This window comes from Vitis vinifera, chromosome 18, assembly GCF_030704535.1.
Source record: "Vitis vinifera cultivar Pinot Noir 40024 chromosome 18, ASM3070453v1".
NCBI lineage: Eukaryota > Viridiplantae > Streptophyta > Magnoliopsida > Vitales > Vitaceae > Vitis > Vitis vinifera.
In genome coordinates this window covers 649,751-665,589 of record NC_081822.1, presented here as the reverse complement: position 1 = coordinate 665,589, position 15,839 = coordinate 649,751, and the positions used below count along the sequence as shown (strand labels likewise).

Below are 15,839 nucleotides of genomic sequence, written 5' to 3'. Positions count from 1 at the left end.
TTAAAAATAATTTTTCAAAATTTTAAAAGTGTTTTTAAAATTTTATCAAATATCACATTTTTCTTTGTGTATTTTCTAAAAACGCCACTAAATATATTCTAGGAATATTGTTTCACAATGACTTTAGAAATCTCGTCATAGCATACAAATCCTATTTATCTCCACTGAAATACCTTATATTTCTTTAGACCTCATTTTCCTCTTTTGTTTTATCTTATCTTCAGTGGCTCGGATTTGAGTCATTTGACTACGCATATCCCGACAATGTTCCATATTTGGGACACATGTCATCACTAAGCACAAATTTCCAATTACTAACAAAAAGAAGGCTAAAAAAGGCTAGAAAAAAAGTTAAAAAAAAAAAAAAAAGGGAAGCCCACTCAATCTTGTCTTTACATGCATGCAAAGGATGATTTTGATTTTTTAAATTTAAGGAGAAGTGTTGTGCACTTTCTTAGGAAGAAAGATTAAAAGATTCCAAGTGGGATAATGGACCACTATTTAAAGTCAGAAATCAAAGGGGTCCATGTTTCCTCTCCATTATAAAAAGATTATACAAAAATGATTAGGGAAGCACTTGCAATAAAACAACACACCCCTTTGGACAAAAATCAAAATTCTAAGTACTTGTTGAACAAATCAGTAGGGCCTTCTCAATTGTTTAATGCTTTGGGCAGCTCACTTCACCAAACCATCCCACAACTCAAAACCCTTATTATATAATTAGGTTTTGATTTTGATTTTATTTTATTTTATTTTTTAAGAGTATAATAGGAGCTTGTGGATATATTTAGATTTCTATATTAAAAGAATCCATACAAAAAAAAAAAGTTACTTCTTATTGAAGTTATGAAGCATATTTTAATTTATTTAGAAAGCTATTTTATTTAAAAAAAATATTTATAATGATACACGGAGGTTATGATTTTGCTTCAACTATTAATCAAAACTAAAAACAATATTATCCATGACAAATTTTATTTAAAGTGTGTTTGATAATGTTTTTATTGGAAACATTTTTAATAGAAATATTTTTTTCAGGAAAATATTTTGAAAAAAACTATTTATTAAATATTTTTTCTTAAAACACTACAAGTATATTTTTTATATTATAATTTATTTATTAAGTTTTTTGAAAAACATTTCTTAAATTTTATTATACATATGAGGTTTTTTCAAAAACACTTTTTAATTTAAAAACGTTTTTTAAAATTATTATCAACGAACTCTTATATTTAATTTGAATACTTTTATTAAAAAAAAATTATAGCTTAAAATGAAAGTACTTAACATGAGAATCAAGAAAACATAGAAATAATTTTCAATTATTTTTTAAATTAAATAAAAAAATAGTTTTTAAGACTTATATAATATTATATACTTAGGTAAATATGATAAAAAAATCTAAAAAACCTTAAATTTATTATCAAGATAATATATTTTCAAAATAAAATTTTCAAAAACATTAACAAAATTTTCTAAAATATTTTAATTTATTTTCAAAAAATCTCTAAAATTTTTACTGTATCAAAAAAATAAAAAAGAGAAACCTATTTCCCACACGAATCATTTGCCACAAACCTCCGTACATCTACATCTCAGGCCCAAAGACAAATTTATCAATTGTTAAGGGGCCTTTCTGTAAAAAGGTGATTCTTAATACTGCTTCCTTTTCGAGGGTGATCCTTTCTCGGGTTTGTGAAATTTCAAATTTTTTTGAGGCGTTTGGTAAACTTTACAGGGACCAAATTGATATTTCCGCTGGACGGTCCAAATCAAGTGATGTCCCGCAGGAAACGTTTCGGATTCGATGGGGATGGTCCAGATTTGTTATATTGCCGCTTTACGATACAGGAAAGACCGTGATTGTATCAATCAAGTCCTTTCAAGATAGGATATTTGTGATTATGTTTATTTTGGACACCTATTATTGCAATTTAATGTTTGTGAGGGACCCAGGGTGTAAATAGAATAAAGTAACAACTAAGTGATCTAAGCATCCGCTGGCTGCCGGCTGCTACAGTTATCACTTTTTGCACTACTCTTTGTTGATCAAAACGCTGCGTTTTGGGCCACGTTATCAACATTTTTAAGCTCTTCAATGGCTTCTCCATTGATGAATCGAGCTACACAAACCCTAGAACTGAAGAAATTTAGTTAATGGGTCGTCTTAAAACTGGTTTTCAGCATCTGAGTCGAGATCAAAATCTCACAAAAACCCATAAGGGGTTTGGGTTTTTCATCATATGAAGAGAGAGAAAAAAAGGAACTGGTCAGGTCTGAACCAGTAGTTCTGAGATTCTGGCGCAGATTTGGGTCGTGGGCTTAGTTAGAACTAGTTGTTTTTTGGATTTTTGTGTTGTTCTTGGGCTGTAGATGCTGCTGATTCACGCGTTTGGACTCAGTTCTTGAACATGGCCAGGCGTCATGGATGGGAACTCCCTGCTCACACGTTTCAGGTACATTGTTACTGTTTGTTCAAATTTTCGTTGGAAATGCAAGTTTTGTGGATGGGCTTTTGATTCTAAATGATATGGATTTTTGTTGCTAGGTTAATCTTGTTTACATCTTAAATCACTGTGGGTTCGGTGAACGTGTGTTTGTTTCTATTCCTTTTGTTTTGGTTTATAAAAATGTGCATTTTCTTGTTTTTTGATTGTTGGGGTTTTGGTATTTCTTCTGCAGTTAATGCCGCAGATTGGTTTTTTGTTGTTTTGTTGCTGTGTTTTTTTTTTTGTTTCTTGTTTGAGTTTCTTAGAAGTCTGTTTGATAATTATGATGAACCAAGGAACTTTTCATGTTAGAGAAGTTAGTCATTTATGTTAAATTGATGAAAAAGTTCATTTGATGGCAAGTATATTTGGAATTGACATCTTATTTCTTAAAGAGGGTGCAAACCTTTGTGTTTGTTGAAAAAGGGTATCTTGCAGAATACGCACCCAATTTTCAAGTAAAATCACTTGATCTGAATCTACAATTATGAACTCCTAGTTATTTTGTTTCTTAAAAGCCCATTGCCTTATAGAGAAGTACATCTTTACTTGTTGATGAAGTCAATTTGGAATAACCGAGTGTAGATCATGTGCGGGTTGTTGTAATTAGTGGCATCCAGGGCTATAACATTGAATTCCATCTGTGCTTTGTGAATTCTAGATTTAAGCTCGATATCTGGACAAGCAATGACCCTCCACTGTCCATTGCCAGACGATTACTTGGCAAAATTCCGTTAATGTTTTTATGCAGATTTATTGTGTCTTCCCATAAACTTTATTTTTCACATTAATCACTGTCTTTCCTAGAAAAGAAACACTTGAAAAGGTCTTTTTAAAAAAAAAAAAAATTTCCACTTTCTTCTTAGTGTGTCCTATGGAAAATTCTTAATTACAACTGCATTTTAAGGGGCAGAGGTTATTGTTGGTGGCTATAGGATTAATCTTTTGGGAGCATATGCGATCATTCTCTTTATTCATTGGGATAATATCCTGCCTTTTATTAGTTTTTTGTGCTTGTGTACTCACCCACTTTTTTCAATGTGTAGGTTGTGGCTATAACAGTCTTTTTCTTGCTATCTGTCGCATTTTATGCCTTTTTTGCTCCCTTCCTTGGGAAGGATATCTATGAATATGTGGCAATCAGTGTTTATTCTTTCTTGGTAAATACACTTGGGCCTTAGTTTTCTTATTAACTTTTTCAAAGTTTCTCTTTTATCTGCCTTATTTATTATTGTTCAAATTTCTACTTTCAGGCGCTTTCTGTATTTATACTTTATGTTAGATGCACAGCTATTGACCCTGCTGATCCTGGAATTCTGATTGAAGGTGACAAGACATCAACCTATAGATCGCATAATGACGCAGATCTTCCTGGTGAGTGATTTTCCTATCATATATATGTGCTTATGAAAACAACTTCAGAGAGTGTAGGACCTCCATTTGATGGATACCTTAAGGAGCCTGGACCAAAAATCAACCTGATTAGGTGATTATGATGCATATTTATGCAACTGGTCCATTAATTAAATGAGATCGATGTTGACAAATAGGTGGTTAGACTTATCAGATGAAGTCCAATTTTTCAACTGGGAGTTCTTCTAGATTACTACTGCCTCTCTGAAATTTTGCCACTGGGATGGCAGAGGCAGAGAGCTAGACCTTTGCTCATCCCCAAGACTAATCCAAGGATAGCCCTCATTTGTTTGCTTCTGGAAGAAGGCATTGTAAGCTGAGTGTACAGTCATTATCTTATGCTACTTCTCTTTGTGTCATTACATAAAAGCTTCATGGTGTAGAGACTCATGAGTTCAGGCTTCTGTACTTTGTATTGTTTTTATAAAAACTTCATGGTGATCGATCAGGGAATGCATCTTCTATTGAAGAACCCAGCAAGATTGGATTGAAAAATGGAGAAAAATCAGACAGGCGTGGTTCAAGTTGTTGTTCCAAACTTGGAGGATTCTTTTGTGGATTTGTCATAAAGGAAGACTGCCGCAAAGATGATGATCTTCTGAAGCAACAATCTGGGGAGGAAGATGCACTGTTCTGTACATTGTGCAATGCTGAGGTACAGGATTGTTACTTCCACAGTATTTGACATTTGTAATGGCCACATGCATGGATATTTGTTAGGCACTCTTAATCTATATATCTGTTTGCCTATAAAGAAAAAAAAAAGAGTAGACATGGATTTTAAATAGTCTCAAGTTGCAAGAAACTGCATGTCAGGATGAATTTAGAATAAACTTTTAGGCCTTTAAAAATAAGATAAGACTTGAAGAAACAGTAATGTCTCGTCTTTCACCTCTGCTCTGAATAATAGGATAATGTTTTTCTATCTAAAACAATTAAACTAACATATTAGTTTGTCTCGTAGACATCTTGTATATGAACAGTTTACAATTATTTTTTTCTGTAGAACCATATTTAGCCCCTCTATTGTTTTCCGTTCCATGGTGATATAGAATTTTGTTATACAAATAAGAACTTGTTTCCATTCCATTTAAATTTCAGTGTGGTCTTTGTTAAAACCTTGAATTCAGTGGTCAGATTTTGGCTTAAAATAAAGAAGATCATTCAAGAATGTTGATTTTGTTCCTCTGTAGGTACGCAAATTCAGCAAACATTGCAGAAGTTGTGACAAATGTGTCGATGGGTTTGATCATCATTGTCGTGTAAGATCTAATTGTTCAAGACCTTTAATTTCTTGGGTTGGTTAGAAAGGAGAGGCCTATAAAGGGGTATATTTTGCTTAGATTGCAATCATGTTGTATGATTGAAATTTAATTTAGGAGTTCTCAGTAAATATTCAGTAAATATCAGTTTATAATTGGCTCAGTAAATAGATCCAATGACTATGACAATGTGGCAGATCTGAATATTCAGTTTATAATTGGCAATTATGTTTACGGAACAGGCTGAGCTTTCCTCCATTTATGTATTAATATCAGTTTTGTCATGACAAGTATTAGCTGCCTCTATTGTGCAGTGGTTAAATAATTGTGTGGGGAGGAAAAATTATATCACGTTCGTGTGCCTTATGGCAGTGAGCCTTGTCTGGGTAAGTTGGGTCCTTCTCATTTTCATTGGATTAAGCTTTAATTTATTTTTAAATCGGGGTTCCGCCAGCCCCAGCTGAAGTTGAATTTTGTGTCTGCATTCATGCTTCATGTGTGTGCCAGCTCATCGTTGAGTTTGGGGTTGGTGTTGCCGTCCTTGTTAGATGCTTTGTTGACAGGAAGGATACAGAAAATCAGATTGTTGAAAGGCTTGGAGTTGGATTTTCCCGGCCCCCCTTTGCTACTATAGTGGTACGAACCTGCCTTATTTACCTTATGATCTTTTCTTGTATGTTTTTGTATATGAGTACATTTCCTTTATTAGTAAATGGAATCTCTGGTATATGTTCTGTTGTTCATTATGATAATCAGAAATTCACATAGCTCTTGCATATCATCTAGGTCCAACTTAGCCTCTTCAAACAACTCTCTGAGACACACACACACATGAAAAGTAATAAAATTTGGCTATAGGATTCTTGAATGGTAAGAGGAAAGGAAAAGAATTCACAGTTAGCCAGGTGAACATTCTAGTTTTGGTGCAATAGTAAAATCACTTACATGGCATTTATCATTCAGCTTTCTTTCATTTCAGGCCCTTTGTACAGCTGTTTCATTGCTGGCCACAGTCCCTTTGGGGGAACTATTCTTTTTCCACATGATTCTGATGCGAAAGGTGCATTCCTGAAATGCTGCTGTCTATCTCTCCCCCTCCAAACTATTTTAAATATCTGAAACATGAAAAATTATGCTCTTTTGCTGCAGGGTATCACAACCTATGAGTATGTTGTTGCCATGAGAACCCAGAGTGAACCTCCTGGACCATCTGTAGATGGAGGAGAGCAGCAAAGTATGCCATCTTCTCCAACCAGCTCTGCTGTGACAGCCATGAGTGGAAGAAGTTCTCTTGGAATGAGCTTGCAGTACAAAGGTGCTTGGTGTACTCCTCCCAGAATCTTCATGGATCACCAGGTACTACCAACTTTAATTGTAGAACCACAAGCAGTTGGACACATGCAATAACTAAGAGAACACTCCAACCTTGAAAGTCTTTAATGTTTCCGATTTTGGAAACAAAATGCCCGTTTAGTTTATTTAATTTGTCAAAACTGCCATTAAAAGATTGCATGAGCCCTTATTCTTCAATAAATATCTAACAATGGAAGTGGTCATACTTCTTATTGTTTCTTCACTTGAGATTGCTATTGATTGTCCTTTTATTTTATCTAACAAGCAGGATGAAATAATCCCACATCTTGAGCCTGGAAGGCTTCCATCCACAGTAGACCCAGATGCCATACAACCACATGACAAGGGGAAAAGATTACCTCAACGTCCGGTCCGAATCAGTGCATGGAAGCTTGCAAAATTGGATTCTAATGAGGCGATTAAAGCAGCTGCTAAGGCTAGAGCATCGTCATCTGTCCTAAGACCATTAAGCTCTCAACACCATCAATATGATGCTGATCATCTATCCAGTGGTGATACGAGTGGCAGAAGCAGTCCAATCAGTACCAATCAACGATTCCAAGCCAGAAATTCTCGAGTAGGGACGTCAAGGTTGTCTCCTTCCAAGAGCTCATATCCTCCCAGTCGTGCTAGCGGAGAAGATCTTGATACATGTGCTCACAGCTTTAGTAACATTAGCAGTCCTATCGGCGCCACCATCTCCCCATCTCCAATGGAGCTGCGGGCATCAAACAGAGATCACTTCAACCCCATATATCAGTCATCAGCGGGCCAATCTCCTTGGTCAGCAAGAGCAAGTGATGTGAATGAAAGTGCTGCTGCTGCTGTTCGTGATAATCTAGCACAAATCCCCATGACGAAAAACTACTTCGGTGCTGGAGATAACTCAAGATCTTCGGTATTTTGGGATCAAGAGGCTGGGCGCTTTGTCTCCTCATCTTCCAGCACTGCTGGCGGTGCTGCTCAGGTTCCCAGAGCAGAGCTCACATATTCAGGTCAATCTATATTCTTTGGTGGTCCTCTCATGAATGAACAATCAACAAGAGGGGCAAGAAACCCGGGTTTTCGCTCTGCCAGCATGGAGAGAACTTCAACCTCAAATTACTATCAGCAGGGGAGATCCCAGAGGGGTGGCCAACTTCCTGTCTTTGTTCCAAGTGATTCCCAGCAAACCCAGTTCTCTTCCAGATTGCCTTGAGCACTTGAACGGGGAAGCCTATTCATTTTTCCCGGATATGTAGAGTTAGAGCCAGAATCTTCTTTCATTTCCACTTCTGTTCTTTTCCTTGTTTTGTGCAGCTCTTAGATGACTATATGCCAGAGTTGCACCCTTCTGAGTACTAACCCAGACACTAATGTTTGATGGTTTTTCTCATTTTAACACTTGTAGGCTTGTAGCTACTGATCATACTGATAATATCTATCTTCCATGACCATTCTGCGTTTTTCTTCCTAAGAAACTCCATTCTAGGCATGTGAACGGGCAGGGATGGGGTCCTGGAATTTAATAATTCTAATCCAATTTCAGGCTTAAGTCAAACCATATATGATTTTGTTTGCAAATAAAAAGTTGGCTTAATAGTTATTACAGCAAACATTTAAAAAAAAAAAATTCTATTACAAGTATTTCAATCTTATTTTATGTAAGATGTTATGGAATTTTTTTTTTTAAGCTTTATTGCTTGAGCTTAGAAATCAGGTCCAAGTCTGATACTAGAGGGATTGGTATGGCATGGGTGGGGCTTTGGTACGAAATTTTCATTCTCTCACACCCATTGGATCTGCTAAGTGGCATGTTATGGTAAATAACATGATTAGAGATTAAAGATAATAAATTAATAACAAATTTTCAATTAAGTCGTTGTAGTATAGTGGTGAGTATTCCCGCCTGTCACGCGGGTGACCCGGGTTCGATCCCCGGCAACGGCGCTTTTTATTATTATTTTTTCATCTTGGTTTTATTTAATATTAATTTTAAATTCAACACTTATAAATAATGATTGGGTCGTTATAGGCTTATAGCATAGTGGTGACTGGTGAGTATTCTCACCTGTCACATGACCCGGATTCGCTCCCCACCAACAGCGAGCTTCTTTGTTTTTGACCTTTTTTGCCCCATGCATTGATTTTAATATTCATTAATCTTTTTTTTGGTCATCTTGTTTCAATTTTTAATTCAACATTCATTAATATAATAATTTTCTATACACTTTAATTCATTGATTTAATATTTAACATTCATTAATACTATTTTTCCCTGTTTTTATTTAATATTTGTAAGGATTTAAAGTTAATATTCATTAATCTTTTTTTCCTTATTAGTATTTTTAATTTTGCATTTTAATAGTAGTTTTTTCTACTCAATACTAGTTTGATTTTAAACTTCTTTTTAAAAAATAAAAGTAAACATAATAATAATTTTCTATTTTTATTTTCAAAGGAAACATAAATCAAGTTTGAGAAAATGTTTGAATGATTTTTTTTAAATTTTATTTTCTAAAAAAAACTTGAAAAATGGAAAAGGTGAAAACAATTTGGAGTTGTCAAAATTTTGATTTTATTAAATATTAATTTAAAAAAATTTAAATTTGGTTTTTTTTTGTTTTTGTATGGCTGTATTTTGACCACATTTAACCGAATCTCCTATGAACACTCTCGTCAACCGGTTCACCAATGGCAATTAAGAAATTAAATGCCTTAAGGAGGGGCAATTATTATAGCCTCAAGCCTCCACTTCCTCTCCGTACATCTCCGGTTCGTTACCGTTACAATGAGAATCCATCGAACCGCTCAAACCAAAACACACTCGCCCCCACACACAATGGTTCTTCATTCTCAGAAACCACGACCCTTCACCTCTCTGAAGCTCTCCATCTACAGCATTTTGCTCTCTCTGTTTCGACAATTTAAGATAAATGCCCTTTGTATTGAGGAAAATTCCTGGGTACAGAGGTAGATTTGTTGGTGAATAGGTGGCTTGTTTGTGAAGGAGTTTTTTCTTGAAGGTTTTGAACAATGGGAGAAGGAGAAGGGAATTCTAGGGAGCTTGATCAGACACCCACATGGGCAGTGGCTGCAGTTTGTGCAGTTATCATTTTAATTTCTATAATATTGGAAAAAGTTCTTCATTTGGTTGGTGAGGTAATGCGCAAATTTCAAAAACAACTTTGTTTTTGGTTTTCTCAGTTTACCTTGGCCTATTTGAATTTCCCTTTTCCAATTTTACAGGTTTTTATTTATTTATTTTCTTGGAATGAAAATGTAGAGAGAAAAAATTGGATTCCCTAGTTTGGCTGGTTGAAGAAAAACCCATTAAGTTTTTCCATTTGATTGTCACAAGGGTTTGGTCTTTTCCCCCGTTTCAGGGCAATTTGGGTGAGTGGGCATCTGATATATGATTGGAATATGCAAGGGGTTCTGATTTTTTGTTAGTAGAAAAGAAAATGGTGTTTGGAAGATCAGAATTTGGAAAGCTAGGTCTCCCAGAGTTCCATTTTTATTTTTGTTTTTAATTTACTGCTGACTTTATGTGAACCCCAACTTCATGTTGTCCGTACACCCAAAACCCAGCAAAGGGCCTTTCATATTCCACCATTTGTTCTCGTATAATCAGTTTTGTTCTTTGTTTCATTTCAGTTATTTCAAAGAAGGCGCAAGAAAGCTCTGTATGAAGCTCTTGAGAAAGTTAAAGGCGGTGAGAGCTTTTTCTTTTTCAAAAAAAAAGTTGTATCTTGTATAGTTCTTTTGTTTTTGGTTTTTCTAGTGACAATCTTCCTCCTCCTGGATAAATTTTGCAGAACTTATGATTCTAGGATTCATTTCTCTACTCTTGACATTTGGGCAAAACTACATTTCCAAAATCTGTATTCCCTCTGACCTTGCTGATACGATGTTACCATGCCCGTCTGGAGGCCAAGCCCATCATGAAGCAGAGCATAAGCCTGAGCCAGCTGAAGGAGAACATCACAGAAAACTTCTGTGGAATGAGCATAGATTTTTATCAGTGGAGAGTGAAGGTGTGGTGTGCAAGGAGGTATGTGTTTCTTGTTAAGCTGTTCATTTTAATCTTGAATTTGGCCTGCTTACCTTGCTGCCTACCTCAAATTACAATTTTGGTTCCTCCCTGCACTCTTTTTAAGAAGAAAAATTATATTCTCACAATTCTTGCTAAGGACTTGATGTTCATTGATAAGAATAAATATGCAAAAAACCAAGAATTATGGAGTCAGTAAGGAAATGATTCACAGGCCTGATCCAACATAGATTTAATGATTTTGGGTTTGGCTGGCTTCACTAGAGTTTAAGGGGCTGGGATGGATATACAATGAAGCCATGGACTAGTGACTTCACCAGAGTTTACTGGAAAGTATTTGGAAACTCATCCTTTGGATAAACTTGTGACAATTTCCAAGCTAAGATGCCATTACTGATAATAGAGGCCTTTCCCCCTATTTTTAACTTTATTTTAGAATTCTTTGCATTTCTAATTACTTGGGCATGGACTAAAAATATAGAAGATTTCCGGCATTTTTCAGGCTGGGATTCCCTGCACAATGTGACATCCTCTTGAGCTTGGATGTAAAACAAAGCAAAAAGAAATTGTGTGAGAATGAGATTTTAGCCAGGAACTCATGAAGACCTATCTTGGTTCTTAAAGTACATGATGAAGGGTGTCAGGGTGGTTTGACACCTAAGGGAGAAAATCCTATGTTCAAATTTAATCTACTTTGTTTCCAAGATGCTTTTGTTGAGAGTGGAAGCAAAAAGATTGTAGTGCTGAACCATTGAAACTTTTTAAAAAATAAAGGGAAGGAATGACTCTTAGAAACAATTGAATGACATATTCTTTAGCCGTATGAGTTGAGAAATGACTACATGGAAATACAGGTACTTCCAAGCAAAAGGCTTTAAAAAAGGTCCCAATACAAGTTATGATATGAAATGATTTTATGCAAATTGACCTTTCCAAGGTCATCACTAATACAATCCTTATTAACAGGGACATGTGCCACTTATATCTACACATGGATTACATCAGTTACACATCTTCATATTCTTTTTAGCAGTGTTCCATGTAATATACAGTGCAATAACGATGGCACTGGGAAGATTGAAGGTAAGTATGAATTTGGGATCGTTTCCTTCTTTTTTTTGTTAAGACTGGCCATAATGCCATCTATAAATGGAGTATCAGGATGAAAGTGGCGTGTGGTGATTTGTCTCCCACTCAATGATGGAGGAGGCATGCCCTGTTGTTTTGACAGTCTCCTACCCTGGTATCCAGTTTATATCTGGCCTTGATCTTGTACCTTGTTGTTCACCAACAGTTCTTTTATGCAGACTCGTGCGTGGAAGGAGTGGGAAAGGGAGACTGAGTATGACAATGGTATTTTGTTGGATGATAATGGTTTCTCATTGTTCATTTTTACCATGAAGTTTGCAGTTACCCAGCATGGAATTTCCAGTGCTGTTGAATTGTTACATTTGCTTACTGTAAAATCTTCGATGTGCTTATGATGCAGATGCTGCAAGATTCAGGCTTACTCATGAGACCTCTTTTGTGAGGGATCACAGCAGTTTCTGGACTAAAACACCGTTCCTGTTTGTTATTGTAAGAAAGATGTCAATAACTTCAGTTTTTGAATTTTTTTTTTCATGATGAATTTGGTGCAATAAAAATGAAAACATGATAGTGAATTAACTAATTTCTTTTTAAAAAAGTTGATCTGCTTCATTTTTTTTGTTTGGAAAAAAATTAGTCTTTGAAATACTTCATTGCAGCCAGATTCTTGACTATTTCCTGTAGTCATTTCATCAATGCACAAAATACAAACTCTTCCTTGTGCCGTAGTTCATGAATCCAATTTCTCGTATGGATTAATGAATCTCAGTTCCAGAAAGCATTATCCCAACCATATAACGCAAGAAGCTCCAAAATCTACTTGTGCAGGTATGTTTCTTTCGGCAATTCTTCAGATCTGTTCGAAAAGCTGACTACTTGACCATGCGCCATGGATTTGTCACTGTGAGTTTCTTCACTGAAAATTTTCCAATATTGTGTTTTAAATCTTACTATTAATTAAGTTGTTGTATAGGTACATTTAGCCCCTGGAAGTAAGTTCAACTTCCAAAAGTACATCAAAAGATCCTTGGAAGATGACTTCAAGGTAGTTGTGGGAATCAGGTAAAATCTCTCATTCAAGTACTTCTTTACTTATGGCTCCGAGTAGTGAACCTTGCCTTTGCAGTTTCATGCACCCACATCTCTTTCAATATTCACCCAACTAAATTTATCATTGATGTTGGCAGTCCAGTATTATGGGCTTCAGTCGTGGTATTTCTGCTTCTTAACGTTCATGGTTAGTTTCTAGTTTTTTCCTATGAATGCTCAATGTCAATAACATACATAGCATTCAAATGCAAATATGATTTACAAATGAATTTATTTCATTCTTTCCAGGATGGGAGGCTATGTTTTGGATCTCCATATTTCCCCTAGTTGTAAGAAAGTTCTCTCTGTAAAAGAATTAGGTTTTAACATGCTTTTTGATTTAAAAAAGGTAAAGCACATACTAACCTTCAAACGGGTTAAAGGTAATCTTAGCAGTTGGAACAAAGCTTCAAGCAATCATAACAAATATGGCTCTTGAAATTCAAGAAAAACATGCTGTCGTCCAGGGGATTCCTCTTGTGAAAGTCTCTGACAGACATTTTTGGTTCAGTTGGCCACAGCTAGTTCTTTATCTCATTCACTTCACCCTGTTTCTGGTATTGAACTGCCTTTTCTTATATGAATGATTATAAATAGTGGCTGAGGTGCTGGCACATTCTCTGAATTAGGAGCCACCTATATGTGTGTCTGCTTAGATATAATATCACATATCTTTATGTTTTGATGGCCTGGTTTCTAGAATTTTTCTGACTAACTTGTTCCTTCTACATGTCCAGAATGCATTTGAGATAACATATTTCTTTTGGATATGGGTAATGCCCTGCTTTCCTTTGTTCTTTATCATTGTTTTGATTTTCAGTGCTAGTGTTTTGAATACTTTCTCCTGCTGCAGTATGAGTTTGGGTTGAAGTCTTGCTTTCATAGTGATTTCGATCTTATAATTCTCAGGGTTGCTATTGGGTAAGTGGTGATTTCCAAGTAGGCATAAAGAACTACTTCTACTAAAACTTGTACATTCAACCTTCAAAGAACAAAATATAAAAAATAAAAAGGAAAAGGAAAGCTTATAAATCATCAAATGAAAAATTCAGTCAATACTACTCTGATTTCGTCACCATTGCTTTAGTTTGTTTCCTTGCAAGATATCTGAATGTTCAAGGTAGAAGTAGTTCTTGAAGTTCATATTTTATTGACAATAAATATGAAGAACTAATTTAATGAAAAAACTTTGATTGGGCAGGGTTGGAGTCCAAATCATGTGCAGCTACATCACACTTCCTCTATATGCGCTTGTCACCCAGGTAATGCCGCGCTAGTGAAGTTATGTTTGGTTCCTAAAAGGTATTAAGAATGGAGAAAAATATATCAAGGAAAATTGTTTTCTTGTGTAAGGAAAAAAGTGGGGAAATGTTAAAAGATTTTTCTCTTTCATTTCCTTTTAAAAGAGTTTGGGAAAAGTGTATTCCTTAACAATATGAGTTTTTTTTTCCTTTACTTGTCCATAAACAGTCTAACAAGAGCAAAATTTTTAAAATTTCTTTTACATTTTATTCCTTTTACTTTTCCTCAGTATTTTCCTCCCACTGGATTTGGTTTAAGTACTAAAATAAAAAAAGATTTTGTCGTGTTTGGATGTCATAAAAAATGTGAGGAAAATAAATACAAAGGAAAATGTTATAAGATTTTCCTCCCCGTTCTCCTGAGATAAAAGCGAGGAAAGTTGGGGGAAATGCATTCCTGGATTCTCTCAACTTTTCCATTGAAAAAAGAGAAACAAAAATTAGAAAATTTTCTTTCTCTATGATTTTCTTTTTCTCAGATTTTATTAGAACCAGACATGATGTAAAGAAAGTAAAAAATTGCTAGGGAATATGATTTTCTTACATCTGAATACCATAGAAAAATTTTAGGAAAACAAATTTTCTCTCCTCAAATTTTCCAGAAACGAACAAATGAAATTTCCCACGAACCAAACATAGCTAATGTTTGGATGCATTTTCCACGCATATCAAGAACAAATGCATGGCTATGTACTTTTTTTTTTGTTTTATTCAGATGGGATCAACCATGAAGAGGGCTATCTTTGATGAGCAAACATCCAGGGCCCTGAAGAAGTGGCATATGAATGCTCAGAAGAAGAAGAATGAGGGGAAGCCAGAACACGGTCCTACTAGAACTCTGGGTGGAAGCCCAGGTGATTCGCCAGTAAACACTCCCTCGGCGGCACATCCCCACTTTACCAACACTGCAGGCCAGTCGGATCACTGCCTGCCTGTTGCGGAAGCAGACGCACCATCCTCCAACCAGGCTGCCAACATCATGACCAGCATTGATCTTCGTGACCAACAACAGGACTCTCCTCCAGACCTATTAACTGGACCCTGATAATGGTGATTGTTTGTAAAATGTTGTTAGTGTTTGATGCCAAATTGCCCACACACTTGGCTGGCGAAGAATCGGTTTTTTCTCTTGTTCTTGCTTCTTGTTTTTGCAGTACTCCACATAGTTTCGGTACACCCTATGTAGGAGGAAAAGCAATTTGTATTCTTCCGTGGGTAAAGGTATTTTTTCCATGGAATATGCACCATCAATCCGGTAATACCACTTATACAACTCGATCTCATTGTTTTGTACTTAGTATATACAATCAATCTGATTGTTTTGTATTTGAATCTCGTTACTTTGTATTTTACTTCACTTTTTCTTTTCCTTTTTTTTATCGACTCAAATATACTTATCCTATCATTCCTTTCAAATGATTCACATTTAAATGGATATTTTGGATTTTAATGTAATTTTCTTAATTAATGAGCGATGTAAGAAATTTATGATTTTTTTTTCTCTTTATAATTATTGAAGAATTGCCTTCCAATTTTTAGATAAATAATATTTGATTGGCTTTCTTATTAATTTTAAAAAAATATTATTATAAGTTATTTTAGTCAAAGAAAATGGTTTGATTTATATTAAAATAAGGCTTTTTAATTTTTTAGCCAAATAAGACATGAGTTAATTCATTTTCCCTTTAAAAGTCATGATGTTAGAAATATAGACCTTATTTGAGATTTATTTTATTTTATAATTATATTAGTGTTTTTAAAATTAATTAATTTTTTAAAGTTATAATCTGTTTTTAAAACTCTAATT

General features: G+C 35.0%; 2 protein-coding genes and 1 non-coding gene across 4 annotated transcripts; all 3 read left to right on the top strand.

Moving 5' to 3' along the window:
* Nucleotides 1–2,024: 2,024 nt before the first annotated feature.
* LOC100254706 (protein S-acyltransferase 21) lies at nt 2,025–7,956 on the top strand. The gene is made up of 10 exons (XM_002274043.5): nt 2,025–2,459; nt 3,539–3,652; nt 3,746–3,866; nt 4,355–4,560; nt 5,099–5,167; nt 5,482–5,553; nt 5,675–5,803; nt 6,147–6,227; nt 6,317–6,523; nt 6,789–7,956. The coding sequence occupies exons 1-10, from the start codon at nt 2,415–2,417 to the stop codon at nt 7,716–7,718; spliced, it is 1,974 nt and encodes a 657-aa protein (XP_002274079.1). The 5' UTR covers nt 2,025–2,414; the 3' UTR covers nt 7,719–7,956.
* A 421-nt stretch (nt 7,957–8,377) lies between these two features.
* On the top strand, nt 8,378–8,449 carry TRNAD-GUC (transfer RNA aspartic acid (anticodon GUC)). Its single transcript has one exon. It is a non-coding gene; the product is annotated as a tRNA-Asp (tRNA).
* An 848-nt stretch (nt 8,450–9,297) lies between these two features.
* Nucleotides 9,298–15,384, top strand: LOC100259807 (MLO-like protein 9). 2 transcript variants are annotated; one of them, XM_010665694.3, is made up of 15 exons: nt 9,298–9,661; nt 10,157–10,214; nt 10,318–10,553; nt 11,520–11,636; nt 11,861–11,906; nt 12,043–12,131; nt 12,471–12,545; nt 12,616–12,704; nt 12,830–12,879; nt 12,981–13,021; nt 13,115–13,288; nt 13,469–13,504; nt 13,585–13,652; nt 13,933–13,993; nt 14,748–15,384. In XM_010665694.3, exons 1-15 carry the CDS (start codon nt 9,536–9,538, stop codon nt 15,075–15,077), a joined length of 1,596 nt encoding a protein of 531 aa, XP_010663996.1. In that variant the 5' UTR covers nt 9,298–9,535; the 3' UTR covers nt 15,078–15,384. The 2 variants fall into 2 exon arrangements, with proteins under 2 accessions (XP_010663996.1, XP_059590625.1); XM_059734642.1 differs by lacking the exon at nt 11,520–11,636.
* The last annotated feature ends 455 nt before the right edge of the window (nt 15,385–15,839 follow it).

What these genes read in the sequence shown, in the direction of transcription:
- LOC100259807 (XM_010665694.3), top strand. Translation starts at nt 9,536, where the DNA reads ATGGGAGAAGGAGAAGGGAATTCTAGGGAGCTTGATCAGACACCCACA. An exon ending in TGGCACTGGGAAGATTGAAG is followed by an intron (nt 11,637 to 11,860) that starts GTAAGTATGAAT and finishes TCTTTTATGCAG; the next exon opens with ACTCGTGCGTGGAAGGAGTG. An exon ending in TGCGCCATGGATTTGTCACT is followed by an intron (nt 12,546 to 12,615) that starts GTGAGTTTCTTC and finishes GTTGTTGTATAG; the next exon opens with GTACATTTAGCCCCTGGAAG.
- LOC100254706 (XM_002274043.5), top strand. Translation starts at nt 2,415, where the DNA reads ATGGCCAGGCGTCATGGATGGGAACTCCCTGCTCACACGTTTCAG. An exon ending in GGTTTGATCATCATTGTCGT is followed by an intron (nt 5,168 to 5,481) that starts GTAAGATCTAAT and finishes TCTATTGTGCAG; the next exon opens with TGGTTAAATAATTGTGTGGG. An exon ending in TGGCAGTGAGCCTTGTCTGG is followed by an intron (nt 5,554 to 5,674) that starts GTAAGTTGGGTC and finishes TGTGTGTGCCAG; the next exon opens with CTCATCGTTGAGTTTGGGGT.